The sequence below is a fragment of the Vespula pensylvanica genome, chromosome 8 (assembly GCF_014466175.1).
Source record: "Vespula pensylvanica isolate Volc-1 chromosome 8, ASM1446617v1, whole genome shotgun sequence".
NCBI classification, from domain to species: Eukaryota; Metazoa; Arthropoda; class Insecta; order Hymenoptera; family Vespidae; genus Vespula; species Vespula pensylvanica.
The window spans coordinates 351,536-376,639 of record NC_057692.1 but is presented as its reverse complement, the minus strand read 5'-3'; the positions used below and the strand labels follow the sequence as shown (position 1 = coordinate 376,639).

The window sequence follows — 25,104 nt, the reverse complement described above, 5'->3', positions numbered from 1 at the left end:
GAGAGAGAGAGAGAGAAAGCTAGCAAAACCCTCTTCACGTCTTGCTTCGCCTTGCACGATTTTCACGAACAACGAAGCTGATCGATATCATCGGGTTAAAAGGGAAAGCTCGTCAACGCGAACCACGACACATCTGGGAATTTTAATCTTATTCATGTTTCTTCCTGATTTCTCTTAAATTCGCTTATTCGTCGAGGAAGAGAGAACAGTGACGGTGCGCGAAATTTGAAAGAAAAGATTTTCGCATTTTTCGATCTTCCAGTCGTAAACTTCAAAAAAAAACAGACGTTCGAAGTGGAAAGACATTGGTCGGTCTCTCCGTGCTCTCCCCTTCCATTCTTCTCTCTCACCCTCTCCACAGCGGTGCACGCAAATACGAGAAGGAAAAACCCCTTGTGTTTGTGCGGACGCGATACCGTTAAGCACGTGTACTCATTGTGACTTATGCGAATGGAAACCTATTTCTACTGATAGTTAGATTTTCTTGAAGAACGAATGCATCAATCGTGAATTGATTTAGTGATAAATAATAAAGATAAAGAATTCTTTAGGATGATCGAAAGAACGAAGAATCAATGAAATCGATCGACGACGTAATGCGAAGGAAAGAAAATAAATAAGAAAGATCTCTAAATCGAGTAGCTCTGTTAAATCGGCGGTTCGTTACTTATCACCGAGCGGGGTAAGCATAATTAATGGGCGATCGCATGTACTATTAATTGTCATCGATACCGCTCCGTCTTGGATTTTTATTTTCGTTCAATCCTTGACCTTAAGACCTTCCGAACTTTTTCACGACGATCTAAAATTTGCAGCCGAACGATTCGCGTTTAATACGTAGCTACATTTAAGTATATTGAAATCGATTTCCGATGCGATTGACCAAAGTATAAGTATCGGTATTCTTGATGAGTAAACATTTAATCGGGAAGAAGTGCGATTGGATATCGAAAAGTAAGAAAGCATTAATTGAATGATGTAATCGCTCTAATATCGTCGCTTATCTTATTAAGTAGTTCATTGTATTTATACCTACTTTTTCATGAAATACTAAATAGTAGTAACTAACAAAGATTAACGATCGATTTTCCAATTTCTCGCGTATACTTGGATATAACGGCGTCGCACAATTAGTCTACTTCGTTCAGAGTACTCGAGTATTTTCTCGCGTATTCATTGCGCTCCATTCTTAAAGCTTCAAGATGTGACTTAAACCTCATTAGCCTCGTCGGTGTTTCGTCTAAAAATAATATCTTTCTCTCGTAGAACATCGAATTAGAAAAATTATTGATCGTTCGTAACAACAATGATTCGTAAAGTACATTCGGTACTAATTAAGTGTTCGCGCTAACGAATTTTCGAGAATTTGGAATGTCCATAGCCTATTCTTCTACGGCAAGATAACTTTCTGCTTCACAACGGAATCTTTAATATTTTAGGATCTACGAGTGGAAGTTAAAGAAGACTGGGGGAAAAAAATCGATTGATTTACGATTATTCACGATTTTTCTTAATTTCGGACGACAAATCGAATATACAAATTGATTGTAATATCAAAAATGTCACCGGATTACGTTAAAGCCATCGAGGGTGGCGTACATCCAACACAGGTGAACATGCACTGCATGAGGATGAATTAACGATCGATGATCGTTGATGAATAATATACGATCCAAAAATTATATTTTCTTTCAAACTATTCTTCTTTTTCTTTTTTCCTATCTCTTACGTTTTATACGGAAGGCTACAATATTTATAATACGTCTCGAACTTGATCGTAGACATTTCTCTCGAGGCTATAATGTTTCATTGGTACAGACGGATGAACTTATTTACTTGGAAGTAACTTTTTCTAGAGCTCTCGCTTCTCGTTGCATACTTCTTTAAGAAGAGAAACAAAAAGAGAAGTTTCTTCGCATCATTCATTCATATCGCAATCTTTGACTTTATCTGCGAACATCCTGAAAATATCACGCGTTTACTCGGCGAAATGAAGATGTCAATGTCATTTGGCAACAAAAGCAAACTTCATTTATGTTAATTCGTATCTTTTATTTTTTTCAGATTATAGAAACGAAAATCTTCGCACGAAGATGGCTGATCTTGACGATCTTCGTACTATACAGTGCCAGCAACGCGATGCAATGGATTCAATACAGTATCATCGCGAACATAGTCGAACGATATTACAATGTTTCGAGTTTTCTAGTAGATATGACGAGCATGATATACATGATAACGTATATACCGTTCATATTTCCAGCTAGTTATCTTCTCGACAGATTCGTAAGTAAATGCAGTTTTTATCGATCGCTGTGTAAAAATAATTAAAAAAAAAATCCCACTCGAATTAAGTTTGTATCTTGTCGGTAGACGAAATACTCGACGGTACTCTGTGTAACTTGGGTTAATCCTAAGAGCACAGTATTTAATAAGAATAAACGAAATTCACGAGCATAATTTTGTTTAATACAAGGCTAATAAAGCAGGCTTATTTAATAGGACTTATCAAAAGATAGATACGCTTTTAGGCTGTTTATTGCTCGATTGTTTTTTTTTTCTTTTCTTAATTTTGTTTATTTTTAAAACAATTTATATCCGATTCGAACGCTGATATTTTCCAAGTTTGAGAAGCAGCAGCTCGAGAAACGTAATTGACCTTATTTTATAATACGATGAACGCCCGACGTGATAAATACGTTAGCGCTTAATCGATCCTTCCCGTTTAATCATTTTCTAAATTTTTACTGAATTTTCTTTCACAGGGACTCCGATTTGCCGTTATAGTGGGAGCGATCGGAACGACGATCGGTGCATGGATAAAAGTTTTTAGCGTTTCACCAGATCTATTTTGGATTACCTTCATCGGTCACACGTTTGTCGCCGTCAGCCAAACTTTTGTTCTTTCCGTTCCTGCTCGATTAGCAGCTGTTTGGTTCGGTCCGGATCAAGTTAGTAGCGCTTGTAGCATCGGCGTTTTTGGAAATCAGGTATTTTCCATATTTTATTTGTTTTCTCCTAGTAAGTCGAGATTTAAAATTATCGAAATACGATATAATTGTTTATTTTTTTCAATTTGCGCTAAACCAAGATATTAGCAGCAAATATTTGATTTTATATCAAACTCGTTTTATCGTGTCGTTTATTTTTATAACTTCAAAAGTATGCATGTCGGGCGTGATAGTAGTTGAAACCTTATAACGATGGATCAACGTAATATATAAGCTTGGCGACAGCACGAAGTATTGAAAAGATTTAATATCAATCGTAAATTTTTCCACTCTCGATTGATTCCACGAAGTACAACGTTCCGATTGAAATCTTAAATAAATCGAGATGATACGATAGACTCGATGTCTATTGAAAAGAAAAGATTGAAATTATTTGATTTTGAATTTAAAACATAAAAGTCAATAAAATTTTCATCGATCTAGTCGAATAATAACGCATCGTATGAATTTAACGGAATATTATCTGGTTTTCTTCGATATCATCGATATCGAATCTCAAGTATCCACGTTGTATTTTGTAGAGGTTTGCGCCTATTTGTCCGTTCTTATTATCAGCAGGCGGAAACACTAGTTTATTCGAGAGTAGTGAATAATTTATACGATGTTACGGGCATATTAGACGAAGATAACATCATGTTAAATCACGAGGATAGACCGGTCCTCGAAACATCTATTATTCGACTATTATTGTTATTTCAAGGAAGGGACGCGATCATTATTCTTTTCAGCCCATCATGATAGTAATTCAGAGACCGGAACCGATTAAAGGTTACGAGAAGTCGGACGAGTCACGTTAATCGCTTAAAGCAGAAAGAATGTCCTAACTTTACATAGATTCAAAATACGTAAGGATAACGTTAATTAAAATTTTCTTGACAGTAGATACGGAGATATAATCCAAGTACCAAGCGAGAAGAGAACTTCTTCTCTTCGTAAGTACGGAAAATGTCAATGAGGTCAAGTGGGAATACGTTCGTACTTTGAAGTTTCGAGCGGCTCGTTGAACGATCAAACGGATTTGATCGTAATTAATTGATGCCACTCCGCACTCCGCACGCGATTCCGCGGCTCATCGTAATAATAAAGCACTTTCGCATAACCGCATATACCTTGAACAAACTCGATCGCACCTCACGGATGCGTACGCGTGTTCGTGTGCGAAAACGATGTCGTCTGTGCATTTATAATTCGAGACTAGGGTCCGAACCCCTCCGTACAATGAATCGTGGGTGCAGAGTTCGGCTAGCTTTCCCACATAATCATTTAACAATTTAAATCTCGTACTATCGACTTTTAACCCTTTTAGGGGATCTAACGTCGTTATATAAAAAACATCGTAGGAATCCTTATTCAACTACATTTAATGTATCCTGTTTATTATTACGATCGTTCTTATGTTCGCAGTTGGGTATAGCCATCGGTTTTCTATTTCCGCCGATCTTAGTACCAAACAGCGATGATCTTGCCGTAGTCGCGCGTGGCTTTCAAATCATGTTTTACATCGTTGCAGCTTTCACGTCGTTGATATTGGTAGTAATACTTCTCTGTAAGTAATCGTAGAACCGATTCGAAATCTTTTGACGACAAAAATTAACCAATGCGTATATTCTTGCAGTCTTTAAAGCGCAACCACCCCTTCCTCCCAGTCCCGCGCAAGCCGTGCAAAGAGAGAACGATTCGGCAGAAGATTTTATACAATCTATCAAAAGGCTCTTCACTAACGTAGGATACCTGTTGCTTTTATTGAGCTATGCTATAAACGTCGGGATATTCTATGCGATCAGTACACTTCTCAATCAAATCATTTTAGAATATTTCCCGGTAAGTTCGATAGCTACGCGACGAATCGTCCACATGAATCCTTTCGTAATGATCCTTTATGTTTCTCTTGCACAGAGACACGAGGAAGACGCCGGTAGAATCGGCTTGACCATCATATGTGCCGGAATGTTGGGTTCAGTAGTCTGTGGTATCATATTAGATAAAACGCATAAATACAAGTGAGTATCGATATCACGCATTGTTTAAAACATATAACAAAGAAACGATACTAAATTGTCAACGACGATTCACACATTCGCAGAGAGACAACTATTGGAATTTATTTCTTCTCTTTCCTGGGTATGATCGTTTTCACGTTTACTCTGGACATTGGTCGGATATACATCGTTTACATTATATCCGCTTTACTTGGGTACGCTACGAATTTAACGACGATAGTCCTCCTCCAAATAAAGTTATCATTGAATAAAAGACCAAGATGATTTATTTCTACAGATTTTTCATGACCGGTTATTTACCGGTAGGTTTCGAGCTCGCTGCTGAATTAACTTATCCAGAACCAGAAGGAACAGCCGCGGGATTGCTCAATGCCGTGACACAGGTGTGCAACGATTTTATTACCTTATGGCTTTATTTTTTTTTTTTTTTCCTTTTTTTTATAACTTTTTCGCCAAGTTTTTTTCGTGCGTCGATTAGATGATGTCAATTAGATCGACGTCGAATCAATTTGACCGATGTAACTAACGAAAAAATAATTCTTTAGGTATTTGGTATAATTTTCACGATCCTCTATGGCAATTTGATCAAACTATTGAGCAATTTGTGGGCAAATATAGTTTTATGCATCGCCCTAGCCATCGGAGCCTTTCTCACAACGATAATACCCAATGATCTTAGAAGACAGAACGCCAAATTCTAAAACACAGAACGAAAGTACAAATGTAGACCTGTAAGCTGGACAACGAGGGATATTATTTTCTTGGAGCTTAAACGACGGTGACGTTTCTATACTGTTGCATATGTGTTTTATTTAAAATAATCTATCGTTCGTCGAAAAACGTACTCGTAATCGTCGTCCTTGACTTTAGTAGAATATTAAATATCATAGCGACGACAAGATTTGCGTCACGATCGAGGCTCCAAGTATTTTTATTGAAGTTATGATCTAACAATAAGTAGAAAGTAAGAAACGTTGATCCCTGAATATCGTAGATGAATATTTTTTTTCAGTAAGATATATATATATATAGAAAATATATATATTTTTCCAGATGGATTGACAGAAAAAGGTAAAATTGCAGGACAATAGATACAATAATAATAAGAATAATACAAAAAAAAATATTTTTAGTACATAGAGTAGTAGGTATAAGGTATTATGATGCTGTGCATCGAACAACGTAATTATATTTTATGTATTATCAAAGAAAATGGAATTAGAATTAAATGAAGGTGTACCTTGTCTTCGTTTTTACTTTTTACGGAAAGGATAATAAAGAGAAGAGTCAATATCGTATAGAGAGTTCCTAGAAAAAGTGACAAATCAGTATATGTTTATATATATATATATATATATATATATATATATATGTGAAATATATTTAACTCTGTGAGATAGTATATTTTATCTCTACGTCTTTCTATTTAGCAAAACTCGATAAAATATTTTTTAAATGAATATTTTGTTTGATACTTACTCCTTAATAATATCTGAACGTTACGTTCATAGCACCAATTTATTCGTCTTCCACTGTATTTTATTGTACATCATTTATTTACTCATATGACTAATGAATCGTTATCTTCTATTTCGTAAGCTATAATACTTATATAGAACATCATTATACGATAAAACCACTATTGAATTTTACAAGTCTTTATACTATTTCGTTTAATCATTAGAACTAAAACGAATAAATATATCGTCTATACTGTTTCAAATTTTTGTCGTTCTTGTATTTGTGAAAAAGTAAATAAAATTGCAGAGAAAGATTATACCGATGAATAATTAAGTCTATTTTTTCGTCAATCAAACAAATGGAAAAGAATCGAAGGAACCTCTTAGAACGAACATATAAGTTTATATCCATTAAAGTGGCTACAATGGAGTAAAGTGAAAAAAATATTTTAAGTACGAAACGTTGATAATAAAACTTAATTATTCAAAATCCATAATTTAAACGTAAAAAGTTCCGTTTCGTAAAATTACGCTGATTGGTCAATTTGTCTTACATGGTTTAAATTATCCAATATGGTGTCAAAAATCGACGAATCGTAAAGCAGTCTTTGCTAAAAGTTATCACGACATTATTGACTTTATATTTTTCCTGTACTATCTAATTGTATAATTTCACTTCAAACAAGAGTATTCATTATTTGAAACTTCGTGAAAAAAAGAAAGCATTTTTACTAGAATAACTCTGGACGAATCAGAACGTGCAGTAAAAATTTTGCGAGTTGGCAACAGTGTTCGGGACGCCTTATGGCCGTATTATAACAGATTATACATTAATCGCTGAAATACTTATAATAATTTTGAAAAAAGGCATACGTAATTTTTTAATAACTCAAAAAAATTATATATAACTTTTTTTACACCGTTACCATTAGTAACCGATAATTTGTTATCGTTCTATCAAATATATTCGTTCCTTCGAATCATCAACAATAACTTTCGCGCATGGAATGTACTTTGTGCTACAATATTTTAGGATTCCGAATAATTTTGATATTCGGTCAATAAAGTAAGACACTTGAAAAATTAAAATCAATTTTCACATAATCGTGATGTAATAAGAATGCCTACATAAAAGCAATGCGCGCGCGCGCGCGCACTCGCGTATGTGAATATACGCATGTAGTATATACATATATAGCAATATTCCAGTGTTGGATTTTTTTGCAACGATTAGTGGAATGCTATTTAACCAAAATAGATAAAGTTGTTAAATATTACGGATGAAAATGAGTGGCGACATGTTTGAAGGGAAAGATTATCCAACACAATGGGCCTTAAATCCTTCAGCATATCAAAATATGAGTAATGATCAAGGTAGGCTAACAAATGAAATTTATTAATTTGCATTCCTAATTATCTTACCATGAATCAAAAGTGTATTATACTTTTTGATATTGAATGTATAGCTACAGAAATTATTTGTTCTGTCTCTATAAATCCATAATCTCCAACATTCTGAAAGATCAAAAATAATGCTGTTTATTGTATTTTCCGTAATATACGGTTCCATTATGTCAAATCTATTAAACTTTTACTTTTGTCATCGGTAGCAATAATGAAATAATAAATTATACGTTACCATAGTTGATTGGGCTGCATTAGCTCAACAATGGATAAAAATGAAAGAAACGGTTGTTCCACCTGCTCCACCACCACCATCGATCGATTCCCTGTGCCCAGGGAACGATAGTAGTGGTGAAGCACCTATGGATATGGATACCAAAGAAGATGATATTCCACCGGCACCACCGGCTCCCACGATTAGTGGTTCTGGTAATATAACAACTTATACCATATATCAGCTTGTCTCTATAAAATACTTGTAATACATACATACATATATATATATATAAAAACTTAATGTCATCAGACGCTTGGGCTCAATGGAGTCAATGGGGACATTGGAACACTTCTAACTCCAATACTGGAACTTGGGAGTGGACTGGTGTTCCACCTCCTGGAGTTACTATAGGTCCTGACGGAAAACCTGCAGGAGTACCTACATTACCCATCATTCCACCTGGTCCAACGATATCGACTACAGAATTTAACGTACCACCTCCAGTAACACCATCGCTGTATTCTTATAATTCCGCACCTCCGTCGCAACCTTATAATCAACAAGTTAGTATCTCTTAATAGAAAAAAGATATGATGATAAGAAAGATTTGTTTTATCAAGTCTTGCCTCAACTTTGCAAGCACATTTACAACAACGCGTGTAACCTTAGGTCAGTAACTTCTGGTCTGGTGAATCTTCAACTGCAGTGCCTTCTCAGCCATTACTTTATATGAAAGGTATTCGGCATACCAATCGAATACCACATATGAGACCTATTGATGCAGTAAGATGTAGAAACAATAGGGAAAAAACACCAGAAGAAGATACGACTACTACCATCGGTAAAAATATAGAGGAATTTCCAAAATGATTCTTAAGAAATAATGAAAAGCAAGATTCCATTAAATATGATCACTTCATAGATGCAGCAAAACGTCGTCAATTGCCAGCATGGATTAGAGAAGGATTAGAAAAAATGGAAAGGGAAAAACAAAAAGCAGTAGAACGAGAAAGACAAGAAATTTTAAGAAAACAAGAAATAGAAGCTCGTAAAAAGGCCGAGGATGAGGCTCGTTTAGTTCTTAATCCTTCGAAAAGTAAATTTGTAAGTATACGATAAATTAATAAGATTCAGTAAGTAAAGTACAATCGAAACTTGATTCTCCACGTAGGATTCAGATTCGGAAAAAGAAGTAGATCAAGAATTCGAGACAAGTTCGACCGAACAGAATATTAACAAAAAGAATTACGAACGTACACCAGATGTTATTCGTCCAAGAAAGTCACGTTTTCGAGATGCTGATTCACCTGAGCCAAGTATAGCCGCTGATAATAGTCCGACACCGGTCTCTGGTAGTATGCCCGTTACCGTTAAACGATCGCAAGAGGAAATTTTGCAGGATGTGGTAAATAATTGAACGTCGTCTTTTTTTTTAACGTACTATGAGTCATATACGAATTTACAGCTAATTTTGTGCCATAGATGTTGAAAGTTCGAAGATCTCTAACAGAAATTCTTTTGGAAGTAACGAATGAAGAAATTGGGGTAGTATGCAGAGAGGTTTGGAATCGCGCACGTGCCAAAGGTACTCCAGATACACATGATAACACTAACATAACGAAACTTCATATTTTTCCTCGTCAATATATAATACTTAATTTACATGAATTTTGTGCCATGTCATGGAGAGCACTATCGGCCCCATTGTATAATGCAATATTTACAACATTAAACAAAGATTTTTTAATCCATAGGCTTAATTATTTGACAGTTGCAGGACATCTGATTTTCTCTTCCAGGAGTATGAAGCCTTTACTTTACTTCTATATTAGTTTATTGTGATTATATCGTTAGTTTAAACATTATACGTTAACAGAATGCCATACATACAATTTTTGCATTAAATTCGGAAGAAAATCACGGAGTTTTGAGAAGCAGTGTGTTATAAAGTATGCTTATACTATAGTATATATTATTTTATCGTGCTCCAACGTGTTGACATAAACATATGCTGGTCGAATATGTGATCGATGAAGTGTAGAATTCGTAATACAAAAATAATAAAAATAAAACTCTATCTGACGATATATTATTATGTATCAAGGATAAGAGTTTAGTTGTACGCTTGTTCCATTAACTACTAATGGAGGATACGTAAAGACGTATGAAAAGATGTATCAAAATGTACTTGTATATGCGCGATAAGCGCACGATTACTTTCGTACGATTACTTTCACACGAAAATTGGACAGGTGGGGTCGTACAACACGTTTGACATATAGCTTGAAAGTTCATGAATCTCATGTTTCATACATAAGTACTGTCACTGTCACATTTACTCTTATGAAAAATTTATTTTTTATTCTTCTATTAGTGATAACGATTCATCAATTCAGTTCATTTACTAAATTACAGCATGTTATGCATTAATTTATACGATTCAAGGGATAAATCGTGTAAAGACGGACCTACCGTTCTCAGTGAAATCATTGATCGCGAAAGAATTCGCTTTAACCGTGTCGTTTCAAGAAACTTACGTAAATATCTTTGTATCTCTGTTCGAACGTAAGAATATTGTCTCTCTTTTATATTACATTGCATTGAATATAATAACATGCTGTAGTTGGTAGAGATTTTAATAATTTTTATCATCATTAAAGTGCAATATAAGAGCGTGCGCGTGCACGCTTGTGTATAGGTATATTACATTCATTAACTGATACCTGTAAGCTTAAGATATTGTAAAATAATATCTTATTAATTTAAACTTACGAAAAATCTCAGTTTTGATAGTTTAATGAGATAAGAATAAAAGCTTTTTCAGCTATGTGAGGAACAGAGTTGTCTCTCTCCTTACAAAACGCTGAGCAGCGTAATTTACAATATGTGTTTTTTGGGGAGGGGGGATGGTATCCGCAAAGTAACTCTTAGCGATTGATTACTAAATGCGTGTGTATTGTAAGCCCCTGCAGGAGAGCACTCAGTCGCATCCTTCAACAACACGGCCCCTCTTGCTCAGATCACTCGAAAACTTGGTAAGTTATATATGTATTTATGATCTTCCACGTGCTGTGTTTCCCTAAGGATGGTTGTAGAAACAGTCGCTTGCAAAAGTTACTGTTTGTGCAATGTTGCACTTTCAATACTTACTGACAGATTACAAAATGAAGATGTCTCTCAGGACATTTTATAATGAAATAGCAGCAGCAAATTTATTGGTTCAACGTATGTTCTTTCACGTTTAAGGATCAGTGTGAGAATTTTAAAATGGATTTAACTAAATATTTGTGTGTCATAGGTCTGGGCATCTACGGCGACAGTAATAGCGAATCCGAGGAAGAACAGAATGAGCAAGAACAACTCCAAAACAATGATAGTGACGAAGAGCTGATGGTATTTAATATACATTTTAGATCGTAACGGTTTCGGTAAAAGAGAAAAAAGAAAGAAAAGAGAGAACGTGGGAAGGAAGAGTCTATATCTGACGTTAATCGTTTTACAGGAAACTTTGAGACGTCGGCAGCAGGCATTCAAAAAGACAGAGAAGGAGATAGAAGCACGTCTTGCGGCAGAAGAGGAAAACGAAGATCAATACAATGTACAACAGGAAAATCATATTGGTAATACTAGCTGCAGAGATACAGGTATGTATTGAAAATAATAAAACTAAAAGAGATTATTGCATTATCAAGTATAACTCCGTAACATCACACTTTAGTTGATGAGAAAGAAACGGTAAATATTCAAAGAGCAGCATCTGAAAGTTTGTCGAGTGACGGACAAAGTCCACGAGAAGTAAATGCCTCTGCGGATGTGGTAAAAGCCGGTACCCCTTCGGCATCAGTTAATTCTGAATCTAGTAATTCTGAATCAACGAGCTCTGATACAAGTCATAATTCGACGAAGAAGAACAAAAAATTAAGTAAAAAAAGTGATCGAGATCAAAGGAAACGAAAGTCTAAAAGTAGAAGTAAATCAAGGAGCAAGAAATCGAGATCCCGTTCATCGGAACGTACGCGAAAACGCTCGTCGAGATCGAGATCGGTAAAGTCCCGTAAGGGGCGACGTTCAAGGTCGAGCAATTACAGGTCCAGTAGAAAGCGCAGATCGAAATCACGAAATCGAAAACGATTAAGATCTCGATCTAGAAGCTGCCGAAGATCTAGGTCTCTGTCTGGATCGAGAAAATGGTCCCGATCGCGTTCTAGTGGAAAAAAGAAGTCTCATTCGCATTCCAGAGAAAGAAGAAGTCGATCTCGTTCGATAAGGCGTAGCAAATCGCGTATAAGGGTTAAACGAAAGTCCTCTTCAAGAACCAGAGAAAGATCACGATCCCGTTCGCGAGATCGTCACAGATCGCGATCTTACGTTTCTAGAAGTAGAAGGAGAAGTCAGTCTAGATCTAGGGATCGTAGAAGGTCGCAATCAAAGTCACATCAATGGAACACTCGTGATGGTAAGAAGTCATCGCATCGATTCAGGAATTGAGCCTGTTCAACTTCAAGCAAAGGTTGTATATACATTCATATTTATATCGTGAACAGATTCATACAGAAAGCTATTTATTTTATTTTTATGCTCAAAGACAAAAACGTACAAAACAATTTATCCATCCTGTTATTATTTGGCTCTCTGTATCGATTTGTCTATCTAATACATAACATTTTATCGATATTCGGATGTATTTGCAATTTAACATTAATTTATACTAACAATAAGTATTAAAAAATAATAGTATGTGTTATGGCCATACAACACGGTGTCTCTCAAAGATTGCATTAACACAATAGCCAGACGTTTTATCGTGCTAAAATGAGTTAAATTTATACGATTGCGTTGATCAAACTTACATTGGACATCAGAAGTATTACGTGCTGCATACAAATTTCTCATTTTGAAAGTGATGTGAAATTCTTTCTAAAGGTTGATTATTATTGCGCACTAATATTATTTTTATTATAAATGCTGGATTTTCCAACAAAAAAATAATGGATGTCACTTTTATCACTTTCAAAATCTACATATTTTATATATATATATATATATATATATATATATGTATGTATGTATATGTATATGTATATGCGTATATATGTATGTATGTATGTATGTATATATATACATATATCTTTTATTTATATTATGAAGTGTAATATCGATATCTCTTTTTCTAATCTAAAAGATATTTTCAAAGAGAAATTTCTCTTCTTCGTCGTCCCTTATTTTCTATTATTATTTAATACGTTGCTAATACTATATAAATTAAGTGTATGCATGCTATAAGAATATTGGCAGGATCCCCTAGAAATGTTATTTTGTTTCAGCATTTTCCACTGGCTTCCAGTTGGCTTCAATATGTCATTCTGCCTCAGTCCATCAGTGTATACTACCATGGTAGTTCTTTCGTTTTAAATATATCACGTTCAGTCTCTCCCGATGTGTATAAGAAGGTATGATATAATAAAGAATAACATTTTCTTTTCAAATAAATGTGTTATGACTCGAGAAAATATCATTTATCATCCTGGGATATTCGTGCATGTATAGAATTATTTAAAATATTGCAGTATAATTTCATGTAAAAAGTAAAAAATCTTTGAACGATCGAATGGACGTTACATCAAGTTTATTACTGGCCGTAACCACAATCGTTTTTGCACTGTATAATCATTATAGTACCCGATTATAATCCTCGAATAGATTTTTAATGAAATTATGGCGTGGCGAATGAAAGATATCAACAAACATTATGAACGTCATAAATTTTTATAAACGCTTTTAAAATAAAAATAATGATAGGATAAACGTAAACGAGCATCAAAAAAATATGAAAGTAGATCGATTTAAAAATGCTGACGAATATCGTTGTTACATCGAGGCCATTATTCTATTAGATATCGTAAACTAACATTGATCAGTGGAATTACTACACAGTCTAAAATATATCACTTTCTTAATTGTTCGATATTGAAACGATAAGAAAATAAGAATTACCAAAATCATTATCAATGGTTACACATGCCACAACTCGCTTATATCTTAAACATTTATTGTAATATAAGATGTTTCAAACGTACAACTAATTCCTGTCTTAATAGCGATATTTCAGTAAAGAAGCTTTTTAGAACCCCGTCTTTACACGCATTCTTTTTTTATTATTTATTCCTCAATTTCCTTCCAATTTTACTCTAATTTTCTCGTTGTGAAGACTAAAAACAGAGGGCAGCTTGTATTTAAGCATTTTATAAAGCAAAAACGACGTGTAGTCACTATATTACAAATAAACGAAAATGTTCATTTATCTTTAGTAGCCCGTATTGCCTTGCAAAGTTCTATCCACGGATGTCCATAAGAACTGCAGATGTCGCAAACGTTAGATGAACTTGCGGATGGTTGACTAGCCAAGTGATGAGTCGTGCTTTGCGAAGATGATTCTTCCTCTTCTGGTCTAGATATGGTCGATGATTGATGTAGGAAGTTGACCGAGGAAGGCAAAGAGGCCGGTGCACGAGTTTTGTGTGATGAAGGTAATGTCGAAGAATTGCACGATGAATTAGAGGATGCTAGAACAGAAGTCGATTGCTCCAATGACGATGGAGACTTTATGTATTGTATTGATCGGCCAGAGGGTGAAGAAAGGCGCATACACCGGAGAAGGTTGAGTCAATCATTGAGAAGGCCTTGAGAAACGCTAATGAGCTGTTCCTTAAGAACGCGAAAAGAAGGTCGGACTTCCGGACAGTGTGCCCAACACTTCCGCATTACCTAAAATACGACATTTGTCTCGTAAAAATGATTTCCTCTTTTTACGTTAATTCATTCAAAGCAGAGATATAATAATCAACCTCGTAAACTTCTTTGAAGCAAGCCTTCGGTCTTTCTAATATAATTCCACGTTGAACTCGGTCGACGACCTCGGTATTCTTGAGACGACCGTAAGGCATTTTTCCACAGGTAAAAATTTCCCACATCAGTACCCCGTACGCCCAGACGTCCGATTTAGAACTGAATCGAGTATAGTTCAACACTTCTGGCGGTGCCCATTTAATTGGAAATTTAGTACCCCCGCTACTGGTATACTGATCATCTAGGACATATCTAAAAGCATTTCTCACCTGACTAATACGCATTTTTATCACATTAAATCAGAAATCTTTTATCCATTATTCAAAGCAAAATTAATCGTGCGACATAAACATTACCTTGCCAAACCGAAATCGGCCACTTTCACTACGTTTTCAGATCCAACTAAGCAATTGCGTGCTGCAAGGTCTCTGTGGATATAGTTATGTCTCTCCAAATATGCCATTCCTTTACAGACCTGAAACCAGTATTTTGGAAAGTTTTTATTCGATCAGATTTTTCCATTTTGCATATGGTAATCTCTGAATATGCTAGAAAAAAAACAAAGAATATTATTAACATGATGTATAATGTAACAGGAAAACGTGCTATATAATAATTTCACCTGTATGCACATATCCAACAGAAGACCAACATTTGCACCTAACGTAGTTTCGTGACGACGGAGGTAGTTGAGAAGAGATCCATGCCGCATATACTCTGTGACAATGTATATCGGTCTGTCTTTACTGCAAACACCATACAGTTGGACGAGATTTTGATGTTGTAGCTTCCTAGTAAAAAAAAAAAAAAAAAAAAAAAAAAAAAAAAAATAGAGAATAATCGAAATGTAAGAATACACGTGTTCAGAGTTTAAGTGCCGTATAGAATAAAGGCAGTACTGTACTTACGTCATGACTTTTGCTTCTTCTATAAAATCATCTTCGGACATAGTTCCCTCTTTCATCATTTTCACAGCAACGTCGATAGAACCACGCCACTTTCCTCTTCGTACCACTCCAAATTGACCGGAGCCTAATTCGTCCAGTAGATGTAGTTCTGCCGGATCTATTTCCCATTTATCTGCAATCATTAAACGGTAGATCGTAATAACATCGATTTAATCATTCTTCGAACGTTCGAACGAAATTAATATTTTATTAACCATGACTGAGGCCGGCGGTAGGTGGAACTGGTCTATCGCAAGGACTCGTCTTTAATCGACTCGCGAGTCCCCCGCTATTATGTCGATGGTAATTCACAAGATCAGGAATCGAACTGCAACAATGCTTCTCCGAGAGGTAGAATTCTCCTCGCGAACTTTGCTTTATATGATAGTGTTTTACGTGCGGATGTGGACTGCAAAAAATACAATCGAGCGTATTATAAAGAAATAATCAATTTCGATCGGAGTAGCGAAGTTAAATTGATTTAAGATAAATGCTTACATTTTTGTATAAAGTGAAAGTGTATAAAGACCTTTCGTTGAAGAATTACGAACGACGAAACATCCCTCCTTTTCTTCTTGTTTCAATAAAGATTCCGCTCGTTGTCTTGACATATCACCCACATACCATCTGCATTACAAAAGTAAAAAATCACCTATCGCGAACATCTGAAGATCAACGACAAAAGACAAAAGTACTTACTCATATTTTTGCAATCCTAAGAGTTCTTTTTCTTTGACATAGTTACTAGGAATATAGCCAATTGATCTGAAATAAAAATTTTATTATGTTTTATATTTATCGTGTCTTTTTCTTCTTCCCCCATTGATATACGTTTATGGAATTACCCGTGCTCGTCTTTCACCTTCCACCAATGTTCCTGGGAATCATCTAATACCTCATATTCTGCCCCCTATGAAATTAATGAATTAATATAAAACACGGATATCGTTCGAACTTGTACGTATCTACCACTATTGTATAATACTATTACCTTTTCAAGAGAAAGATCTCCAGCTTCTATTGCACGGAAAGGATATAAAGCCACCACAACCTTGGCCCTTGTGACTATTTTGTCCTAAAAACGTATTTATTATTTTACTCGTTGCAAATTATTACTTGCTGCAAATAAGTTAAAAAAATTAACGACGTACTTTATTTTTAGAAGATGGAGTACCAGGAGTTCCACCAGGCATTATTGGAGTTGAAGGAGTACCTGTAACAAGAATAATAATTTATAATTAATGTATGCTTCAAAGTAAAAGAACCGTTATTGTTGCAAGATAGAGTTATTTTTGAATAACATATTTAAATAAAATTATCCATATTTAGATGAAGTCATCAGCCAAGTAAAAGCATATTCAATACATGACCACTGATCAAATATGCAAATACCATAATCAGAATTATTGAAGCCCTACAAAGCATGGAATACCTTATTGGAAAGCCTACTTAAAATATACCAGTTAAAAATAGCTTAGTATCTTTAAATTCTAGACATTTTGTCTATTTTGAGTGGTTCATTCGATAAAAATCATGGTAAACTCTGAATCATTTCTGCTAACACAAAAAAAATCCAAAAATGATGAAATAATTACATTTATAGATTTTATACATACCAGTACCAATTCTTTGATCATTATGCACAATTTATCCTGCCGAATGGAACGTTTCTGTTGAAGTTGGCATCTTAATATTCATCATTTGTTGTTTGGAGTGTATATGTGTTCCTTTGTTCATTTCCGAATTTCATGTTTTTTGCAATTTTCTTGATCTAAGTTTGCAGCATGCATGAGAATTTTAAAATACATGCAATTATCTGTACTCAATTATTGATACTAATAACATAATAATATATACGCGGAAAATATATATTAAAATAGTTCACAGTGTGCATGAAACGTACCCTTAAATACGAACTAAATATAATTCGTTTATCGATTGTCTACTGTGATCGCATTATTAACGCACGCCAAATAATCTATTTTATGCTAATTCAAGCCGTGTTTCTGGATTTAAAACAAAAAAGAAAGGGGAAAAAAAAGAAAATCGAGTTATTATATAAAAAAAAAAAAAAAAAAAAAAAAATCTATATATCTATTTGAGTAAGATCATAGCATAATCCAAAAAAAAAATTGTACTAGATATTCTATGTAACTACAATACATTAAAAGGCATCCAATTATTATATTAAAAACACATTTACACGCTAAGAGGCAATATTGTCTTAGAGCTAATAGAAGAAAGCAGGCTAAAACAAATTGCTTATAATATTAATATAATTAAATTTACCTGATAATCTAATGTATGAGAGTTATTGAACTAGAAAAATTCCAATCAATGGCAAACACTTTGACTGAATGATATGAAAAAAAGAAAAAATGGCTTTTCATAAAAAGTTTAAAACATAAGAAGAGCCAAAGGTAGCAACTCTTATATTCTTTTCTAAGATAAAAGGATTATCGTATATATATTATGAAATCTTCTTAACAGTTATATATACTTTAGTCGCAGAAGAAATAAATGAGATATCGCGATATGACTCTATTATGCAAAGAGATGAGGGAAATAAAAATGAAACGGTACGTGGTTCATTCGACAACGTAACCGATCATAATCGACCGTTTATGATCGTCTTAAAAATTCTGTACGTTCCAGTCTTTTGCACTAATTATGAGGGCGGCGCCAGCTACCGATCGCGTTCGATGCACCCGTACTATTGCTACGCCCTCGCAAGAAACATCTTACAAATTCGGCTATCACGAATATAAATTCAGAAATAAAACTTCGTGCTACTAATTCACGTAGAAACATAACAACGAAACAAATTGAATTGCGCATCGGCATTGTTTATTTCGTGACGCTAAAAAAACTTTAGTATCCGTCTTAAAAGGCATTATGAAAAAAAAAGAATAAAGAAAAAAAAAGAACTACCGTGTATGATTCTTCCACGTTGGAATAGTATGCAGTGAGCAAAAAAAAAAAAAAAAGAAAAAGAAAGAAAAGAAGAAAACAAGACACGGATATTAACAAAATCGATATAAAAATTGATCTTCTCAATCGTCTTACGATCAATCATACAATAAAAATTGAAAGTAACATTCTATCGATGTAACTGTAAATATGTGTACAAAAAGTATACAAAAAAGATACGTGTATATTTGTGCGCGCATGCATCTTTTTGATCATAACGATATAATTTTCTATTTTAGATTTCTAGATTTTAGATCAAATAGAAAGCGTAAAAGCGAAAGTTCGATCGGAGTGCTAACTGTGTGTGTTACGCACACGCGCGTGCACGCGCGCGAGCATACAGACATACATCTTACGATGCATATATATTTCTTAACGGATTTCTCCCGCATTGTCCTGCACTAATCGCCAATCGATTTTACGAAGCGCTGACCTTATTGAGCATCCGAGCGATTATCGATTTAGCAAAAATCAGCGGAAAATCTAAAGATCGCAAATCTGCTTATATAAATTCGACGTACCCGCATTGGTGAGACTATGTCCAATGGCATTAACGGCAGCCGAGTGAACAGCGTTGGTGGCAGCGTTCGCGACATGTTTCAGAACACTTATCACCATCATACCCGTGAATACGAATCACTGGTATTCAAAGCGTACTTTTCACAAAACGGATGCCCGATAGACGAGCATTTTGAACAACAAATATATAATAAATATCTTCGAACCGATACACAGCGAGAAAGACGAAAGTACACGCTTCGGTTACGTACTCGCAACTAATACTCGCGAATGATTCGAAAGTACATATAACGAGCGGTCGAGGGTCCCCTCCTTTTTCTGCCATACTTTCACCTTTATAGAAGCCACCTTTGCCAAACCTTTTGCGAACCGCGACAAGAATATTGGGGGAATACGCGCTCGCTTCTTCGATGAGCCCGTTTATCCTTTAAATATATTTTCAATTCCTTCCCTGATAATTCGCTTCATTCATTTTTCTTATTACACTCTATTCTCATTGAATATACATATGCCTGCACGTATATTCCGCGACAAGTTGATTGAATAGAAAATGTCTTTGATAAAAATGATCTAAATGCAAAAGAAAATATATTGGCTTGACACCAAAGATTCTATAATTCGATGACTTTCTAAGATATTACAGTAAATGTAATCCATTTTATAAACGAGACTCGCACCTTTTATCTCAAAGAGATTTAGTACATATAATGTATATTTGATTACTTGCACTCTACTCAAAGAAATAAAAGAAACAATGACAGTGCTATTATGAACATCATGCTACATCACAATAAATTGTCTGTATTATACATCGTCCGTTTAAATTGAAAGAGCGACTTGCGTTTCTTTCGAACTGAACAGATAAGAGATAACTGTCTCGTTTAAAACAACCGATTTGACTAGGCTCTAATATAATAAGGATCGATTGAAATCTAAATATTTACTTACCGAACGTAGAACACGCCTGCGGTTGAATGATCGGATTGTTGTTCGTTTCAGCGTTTGCCGCCGTTTGAATCGTAGAATCCGCTGATGGATTGACAATCGAAGCAGTGACATTTCCCGTAGCAGAAGTTATTGTTCGAAGCGGACACGCTGGAGCGTTTGTCACATTCATAGACCAAGAACTGCATGTATCGCAACCTTCGGCGGACCGCGTTAACAAACGGCAACAGGACCAACGTTTTCCACTCCACAAGCCCACGTGATAACGATCGCTTAAACCTGGATTTTCACAGCATACTGAAGCAAAACAAAATGAAGAGTTAATTTGACTATTATTTCCCTTAGACTCGTAGTATAATGTAATGCGATGTACGTAACATGAAACAATGTAACATGAAACAAGTGAATATTTACCAGCGCGGATAGCACGTATCCATTCCGATCGATCTTGCTCCCTAGCAGCAAGAAGGTAAAGAGTGTACTCTTGTCCAGCTTCTCGATATCCTATCTGGAATGGTAGTCCTGGTGGTACGTTACCTCCGCTACTACCTAAGTCATTACCAGTTGTATCTATTTTTGTATTCCCACTCCCACATCCAGGATTATTACCAAGATTTGCTGTTTCTACCACATGGACCGTTTCAATCGCAATACGACCTCGTTCTTTGCGCCGCTGCAACAAAAAATAGGTCGATTCTTTATTAAAAAATTAAATAATACATTGGCAGAAGGTCACATAAACATATTAAATAAACATCTCCTCGTTGTATCGATAATAACATATCTGACAAATGATAGATCAATGGTTCATAACTATGAAAACCACAGCGTACTACCACAGCACTACGTTTCATTGCCTGCTTCAAATGTAAAATTAACCAGAACCAACGTATCTTTATTCCATCGATATATTTCTTTCTAATGACATCTATTATATCTAAGTTTCTACTTAATTAGAACATATAAAAAAGTTAACAATTTGTTTACTAACTATTTGAATATTAGTTATTCTCATACAATGCATACAATAATATATGAATATTGAATCTAATCATTCATTTTTTATATACTATAATTAATTTATTTATAAGCATACAAATAGAAAATTAGAAAAAATTCACAGAGTCTATTGAAAGACTTATGTATTTATGCGATCTTTACACGAGGCAATGCAAGTAAACACAATTCTTCCCAATAGAATATTTTGTACTTACCTCGCTATCGCTATCATAGTACACGAGATGACGACGAGTCAGTACAAACCAACGTTGCTTGTAGTTAACAGGAGTGAAACGTTTTTTGTTTTGAGAACGTTTAACCATAAATCCTTGCCTTACCACGTCTGTTGACTTTGATTCCACCTTCGCATCTTTCCCTGCCATTCTCGACAGACCTTGTAAAGAAGAAATTTTTATTTCAATAAACGATATTAACATTTTAATAAATAAATAACTCGATTAAAAAGGTTTATTGACAAGGAAACGTAATAGAAAAAAGAATTGTTTTCATACACTTTGTAAAATGTAGCTTATAAGAGGACTTTACAGCCTGCATCTTTAAGATTACAATAATCTTTCAAAAGAAAATAAAAATTCAATCATGATAAGATTTTTGTGCTTTGACTCTTCTGCAAATAGATCTTGTCTGACAAATTATGTGTTGGAAAATACAGATGTAACGGCGGCTCTTCTAATCCTAAAAATATAAGACTATGATTACTTAGTTTTTACCACTATATATCATTGTTACCATGTTCTATATCTATATTGCAGATTAGTAAACTTACAGTCAACTAAAAGTTGTACTTTTTAATAACTTTCTCAATACCTTTACATATCGTGTATACTTCCTAACAATCAAACTATACATGATAAGAATTTTAAATATCTTAGAAACAAATTTAAATACATTGCTTGAACTAAAATGACATCTAGCCAAATTCAAAGTAATAAATTTTATATAGAATAACAAAGTACCTTCACAAATGTAAGAACTATAATTCGAAAAGATTTCGATATTTCTTTTCTTTTTAAACATTATTATGTTTACTTTTTATATCAAAAATAGTGTAAGTTTTTATACTATAAATATACACGTATTCTTTACTATACACAAAGAGAAGTGATAGTAGCGAATTTTTCATCGTTGCAACGCTTTTATAACTGACATTAGGTTTAACTATTCAAATCAACATTATACAACTGTTTTTGTAAATAATAACTGAGACATTAACATATAGTAGTACATACTTATCTACTATTGATGTTTTTTATTGCATCTATTTTGCACTATTTTGGCAGCTGTCAAAACATGACCGGTATGAACACACACAAATGTACACCAGACGCAACAAAGAGTTCACGTGGACGAACGCATGCACACTGTTATAATCTGTCAATCCGAGACCACCCGAACATCGAGGAACGTTCGTGAGATAGGAGGAAGTGGCATACAACTATAGTCAATATTGAATTTAAACTGCAACTTTTTATCAACTTAAATAAATCCAAGCTTTAATAAAACTATATTATCGAATATTAATTGAATATTAATATTATCTATTTGAGATTTAATTTGTCCAATGTATATATTTTAATATAAAATGATGACTTTCTAAAGAGGAATATCTGTTGATCTTTTTTGTGAACTCAAATAACGATACGTTCAAGGGTGAATCTCGTTGTGTTTTGTCGAATCGGAGAAAATTCTCAAATAGAAAATAGAACTATTGCTTAATTAAATTATATATATTTATAAATAAGCTGAAGAATTATATTCTTTTACAAAACAAACAAGTATGCTTCAGATAAGAAGGTATACAAGATGAATTAAAGCAATACGTTATTCTAACCTCATCGTTACGTTGTTGCAGATAAGAATACTACGTTATAAAAATATTACTCTTTGCAAAAACCTATGTATTGATACAATTATAAAATGGCAGCACCAGAGGCAATGCAAGTTAGTTCATTGCCTTTACCACCATTACAATATATCAATTTATATACGGATGAAAATGTTCGTCGTGGAAGAGCACCCAAGCCTCCACCTCCAATTCATGATACTTATTCAATGTTCGGCAATGTATTTAATGCCGATGATAGTATCATCAGACCCTTAGAAGCTCAAGGGATCAAAAGATTATATCCTCAACACTTTGATCGACGACGTGAATTAAAAAAACTTAATCACTCTTTACTAGTAAACTTTTTAGATTTAATAGATCTATTAGTACAATGTCCCGATAGTCCAAGACGTGCTGAAAAAGTATGCATTTAAAAAATTGATAATAATAGATCAATATACGTATTTAACTTTTTATTAGTTTTAATATACTTAAAATAATCTAATATATTTTTTAGGTAGAAGATTTAAGTTTATTGTTTATACATATTCATCATCTTTTAAATGAATTTAGACCACATCAGGCAAGAGAAACGTTAAGAGTCATGATGGAATTACAGCGTAGACAACGTATAGAAACGGCATTAAGATTTCAAAAGCATCTTGAGAAGGTAAGAGATGGATATCAAAGTTAAAAAAAACATTACATATATAATAGTAGTATTATGAATTTTGTTTTGTTAAAGCAATTTTATTTCAGGTTCAACAGATACTACAGCATGCTTTACAAATGCTTCCAGATACTTCTGAATTAGATTCCAAGCTTGCAATTAATATCGATGCGATGGAATCCATTGATACTTTAGGTGCCGAGCAACAAAACATGGATACATGTAGTCAAAGCGATCGTATTATGTGTAAAACGATAGATGATATGATAGCATCAAATAATTTATTTTAAGATATAAATATAGTGTTGTTCCTTAAAAGCATCTGTATTATATTAATTGTTCATATAAAATCCAACTTTATACATAGTGATTGAATGTTTTCTTTTATAAATGTGTATTATATATTTTATTTATATTTTTTCAATACTCCCTCTAATCATATATAATGGGTATAAAGAACAACATACGTGTATAGAGTATAACATTATTTATTATATTAATAAGATTATATTGCAGAATTACAAAAAATGAATTAATGAATTCAATTAAGGACAAGGGAGGAGGAGTACCTAAAACTCACCTTATGAGCAGCTATAATCAAAGTACAATACAATACATACAAAATTTTAGAACGCCTCCTGCAATGAAAAACGTTATCTATGATATTACAAGCATCTGGAAACTTCATGATGTCCTCATCAGAAATCTGTAAAGTAAAACAATTATTTTTTACATAAATTTTTTTCCGTCACCTTCCATTCTTGTACAGCTTCTGTAAAATAGAAAATATTTTAAATAAATTTTATAAGATCATGATCAAAGAAACTTTAGGATCTATGTATTTTTTTACTTAACACAGATGAAGTTTTTATTTATTCGGAGATCTCATCGAAATATTAAATAATTTGTCTTAAACATATAAAGTATTCAAATAATGGATAGAAGTGTTAAAGAAAAAATAGAAAAATTATATTGGAAAGTTAAAGCATTCTTGATGCGTTGAAGCTGATATAAATCAGAATAATGATCACAGTGTTTTTTGTTTTTTTGATCACGTCTTTTTTTTTTCTTTTTTTTTCTCTCTTTCTCTTTTTTAAATATTCTTTTGTCTCTCATTAACAGCTGTTTCCTCAACATGAGCTGCATCTTATTCCTGCCAACAAATAAATTCACAGGGTAGGGCACAAGATACAAAAGTTACTTAAGATAAGACAAATGTTACGACTGCTAATAATTTGATATTACATATTTTTTAGAAAGAGTAATATCC

General features: G+C 33.9%; 4 protein-coding genes and 1 long non-coding RNA gene across 17 annotated transcripts in view; 4 read left to right on the top strand and 1 right to left on the bottom strand.

Annotated features, from left to right (window-relative positions):
- The window catches only part of LOC122631270 (feline leukemia virus subgroup C receptor-related protein 2), an 8,172-nt gene extending 1,844 nt beyond the window's left edge, over positions 1-6,328 (top strand). Inside the window, exons 1-11 of one of the 5 annotated variants that reach the window (XM_043816742.1) lie at positions 7-426; positions 552-682; positions 1,440-1,610; positions 2,065-2,286; positions 2,766-2,990; positions 4,416-4,557; positions 4,627-4,832; positions 4,908-5,011; positions 5,095-5,205; positions 5,289-5,394; positions 5,557-6,328. In XM_043816742.1, coding sequence (XP_043672677.1) covers positions 1,560-1,610; positions 2,065-2,286; positions 2,766-2,990; positions 4,416-4,557; positions 4,627-4,832; positions 4,908-5,011; positions 5,095-5,205; positions 5,289-5,394; positions 5,557-5,712 — 1,323 coding nt within the window. In that variant the 5' untranslated portion in view covers positions 7-426; positions 552-682; positions 1,440-1,559 and the 3' untranslated portion in view covers positions 5,713-6,328. Of the gene's footprint in view, positions 1-6; positions 683-804; positions 955-1,439; positions 1,611-2,064; positions 2,287-2,765; positions 2,991-4,415; positions 4,558-4,626; positions 4,833-4,907; positions 5,012-5,094; positions 5,206-5,288; positions 5,395-5,556 lie in introns of those variants that run through there. The other 4 variants (XM_043816745.1, XM_043816741.1, XM_043816743.1 and 1 more) reach the window with 4 other exon arrangements.
- Positions 6,329-7,242: 914 nt separating this feature from the next.
- On the top strand, positions 7,243-13,578 carry LOC122631262 (arginine/serine-rich protein PNISR). The gene is made up of 12 exons (XM_043816721.1): positions 7,243-7,845; positions 8,116-8,304; positions 8,402-8,655; positions 8,762-8,933; positions 9,015-9,196; positions 9,264-9,497; positions 9,575-9,677; positions 11,056-11,127; positions 11,391-11,485; positions 11,595-11,736; positions 11,811-12,602; positions 13,417-13,578. Exons 1-11 carry the CDS (start codon positions 7,752-7,754, stop codon positions 12,578-12,580), a joined length of 2,307 nt encoding a protein of 768 aa, XP_043672656.1. The 5' UTR covers positions 7,243-7,751; the 3' UTR covers positions 12,581-12,602; positions 13,417-13,578.
- Positions 13,579-14,120: 542 nt separating this feature from the next.
- LOC122631263 (tyrosine-protein kinase Btk29A) lies at positions 14,121-21,970 on the bottom strand. Of its 8 annotated transcripts, XM_043816723.1 has the most exons (16): positions 21,831-21,970; positions 21,534-21,712; positions 20,929-20,992; positions 20,734-20,868; positions 20,323-20,616; positions 17,037-17,098; positions 16,877-16,960; positions 16,731-16,795; positions 16,585-16,650; positions 16,384-16,512; positions 16,101-16,294; positions 15,847-16,018; positions 15,561-15,729; positions 15,295-15,413; positions 14,938-15,190; positions 14,121-14,857 (listed from the first exon to the last, which is right to left on the bottom strand). In XM_043816723.1, the coding sequence occupies exons 1-16, from the start codon at positions 21,871-21,873 to the stop codon at positions 14,756-14,758; spliced, it is 2,130 nt and encodes a 709-aa protein (XP_043672658.1). In that variant the 5' UTR covers positions 21,874-21,970; the 3' UTR covers positions 14,121-14,755. The 8 variants fall into 8 exon arrangements, with proteins under 8 accessions (XP_043672658.1, XP_043672657.1, XP_043672663.1 ...); XM_043816722.1 differs by having other exon boundaries at positions 20,734-20,992; XM_043816728.1 differs by lacking the exons at positions 20,323-20,616; positions 20,734-20,868; positions 20,929-20,992; positions 21,534-21,712; positions 21,831-21,970 and adding exons at positions 17,502-17,656; positions 19,377-19,513.
- Positions 19,371-20,879, top strand: LOC122631278. Its single transcript, XR_006327662.1, has 2 exons — positions 19,371-19,497; positions 20,374-20,879. It is a non-coding gene; the product is annotated as an uncharacterized LOC122631278 (long non-coding RNA).
- A 900-nt stretch (positions 21,971-22,870) lies between the features above and the next one.
- LOC122631273 (mediator of RNA polymerase II transcription subunit 7) lies at positions 22,871-24,155 on the top strand. 2 transcript variants are annotated; one of them, XM_043816750.1, is made up of 4 exons: positions 22,871-23,114; positions 23,192-23,586; positions 23,682-23,834; positions 23,924-24,155. In XM_043816750.1, exons 2-4 carry the CDS (start codon positions 23,257-23,259, stop codon positions 24,122-24,124), a joined length of 684 nt encoding a protein of 227 aa, XP_043672685.1. In that variant the 5' UTR covers positions 22,871-23,114; positions 23,192-23,256; the 3' UTR covers positions 24,125-24,155. The 2 variants fall into 2 exon arrangements, with proteins under 2 accessions (XP_043672685.1, XP_043672684.1); XM_043816749.1 differs by having other exon boundaries at positions 22,871-23,133.
- Positions 24,156-25,104: the final 949 nt, after the last annotated feature.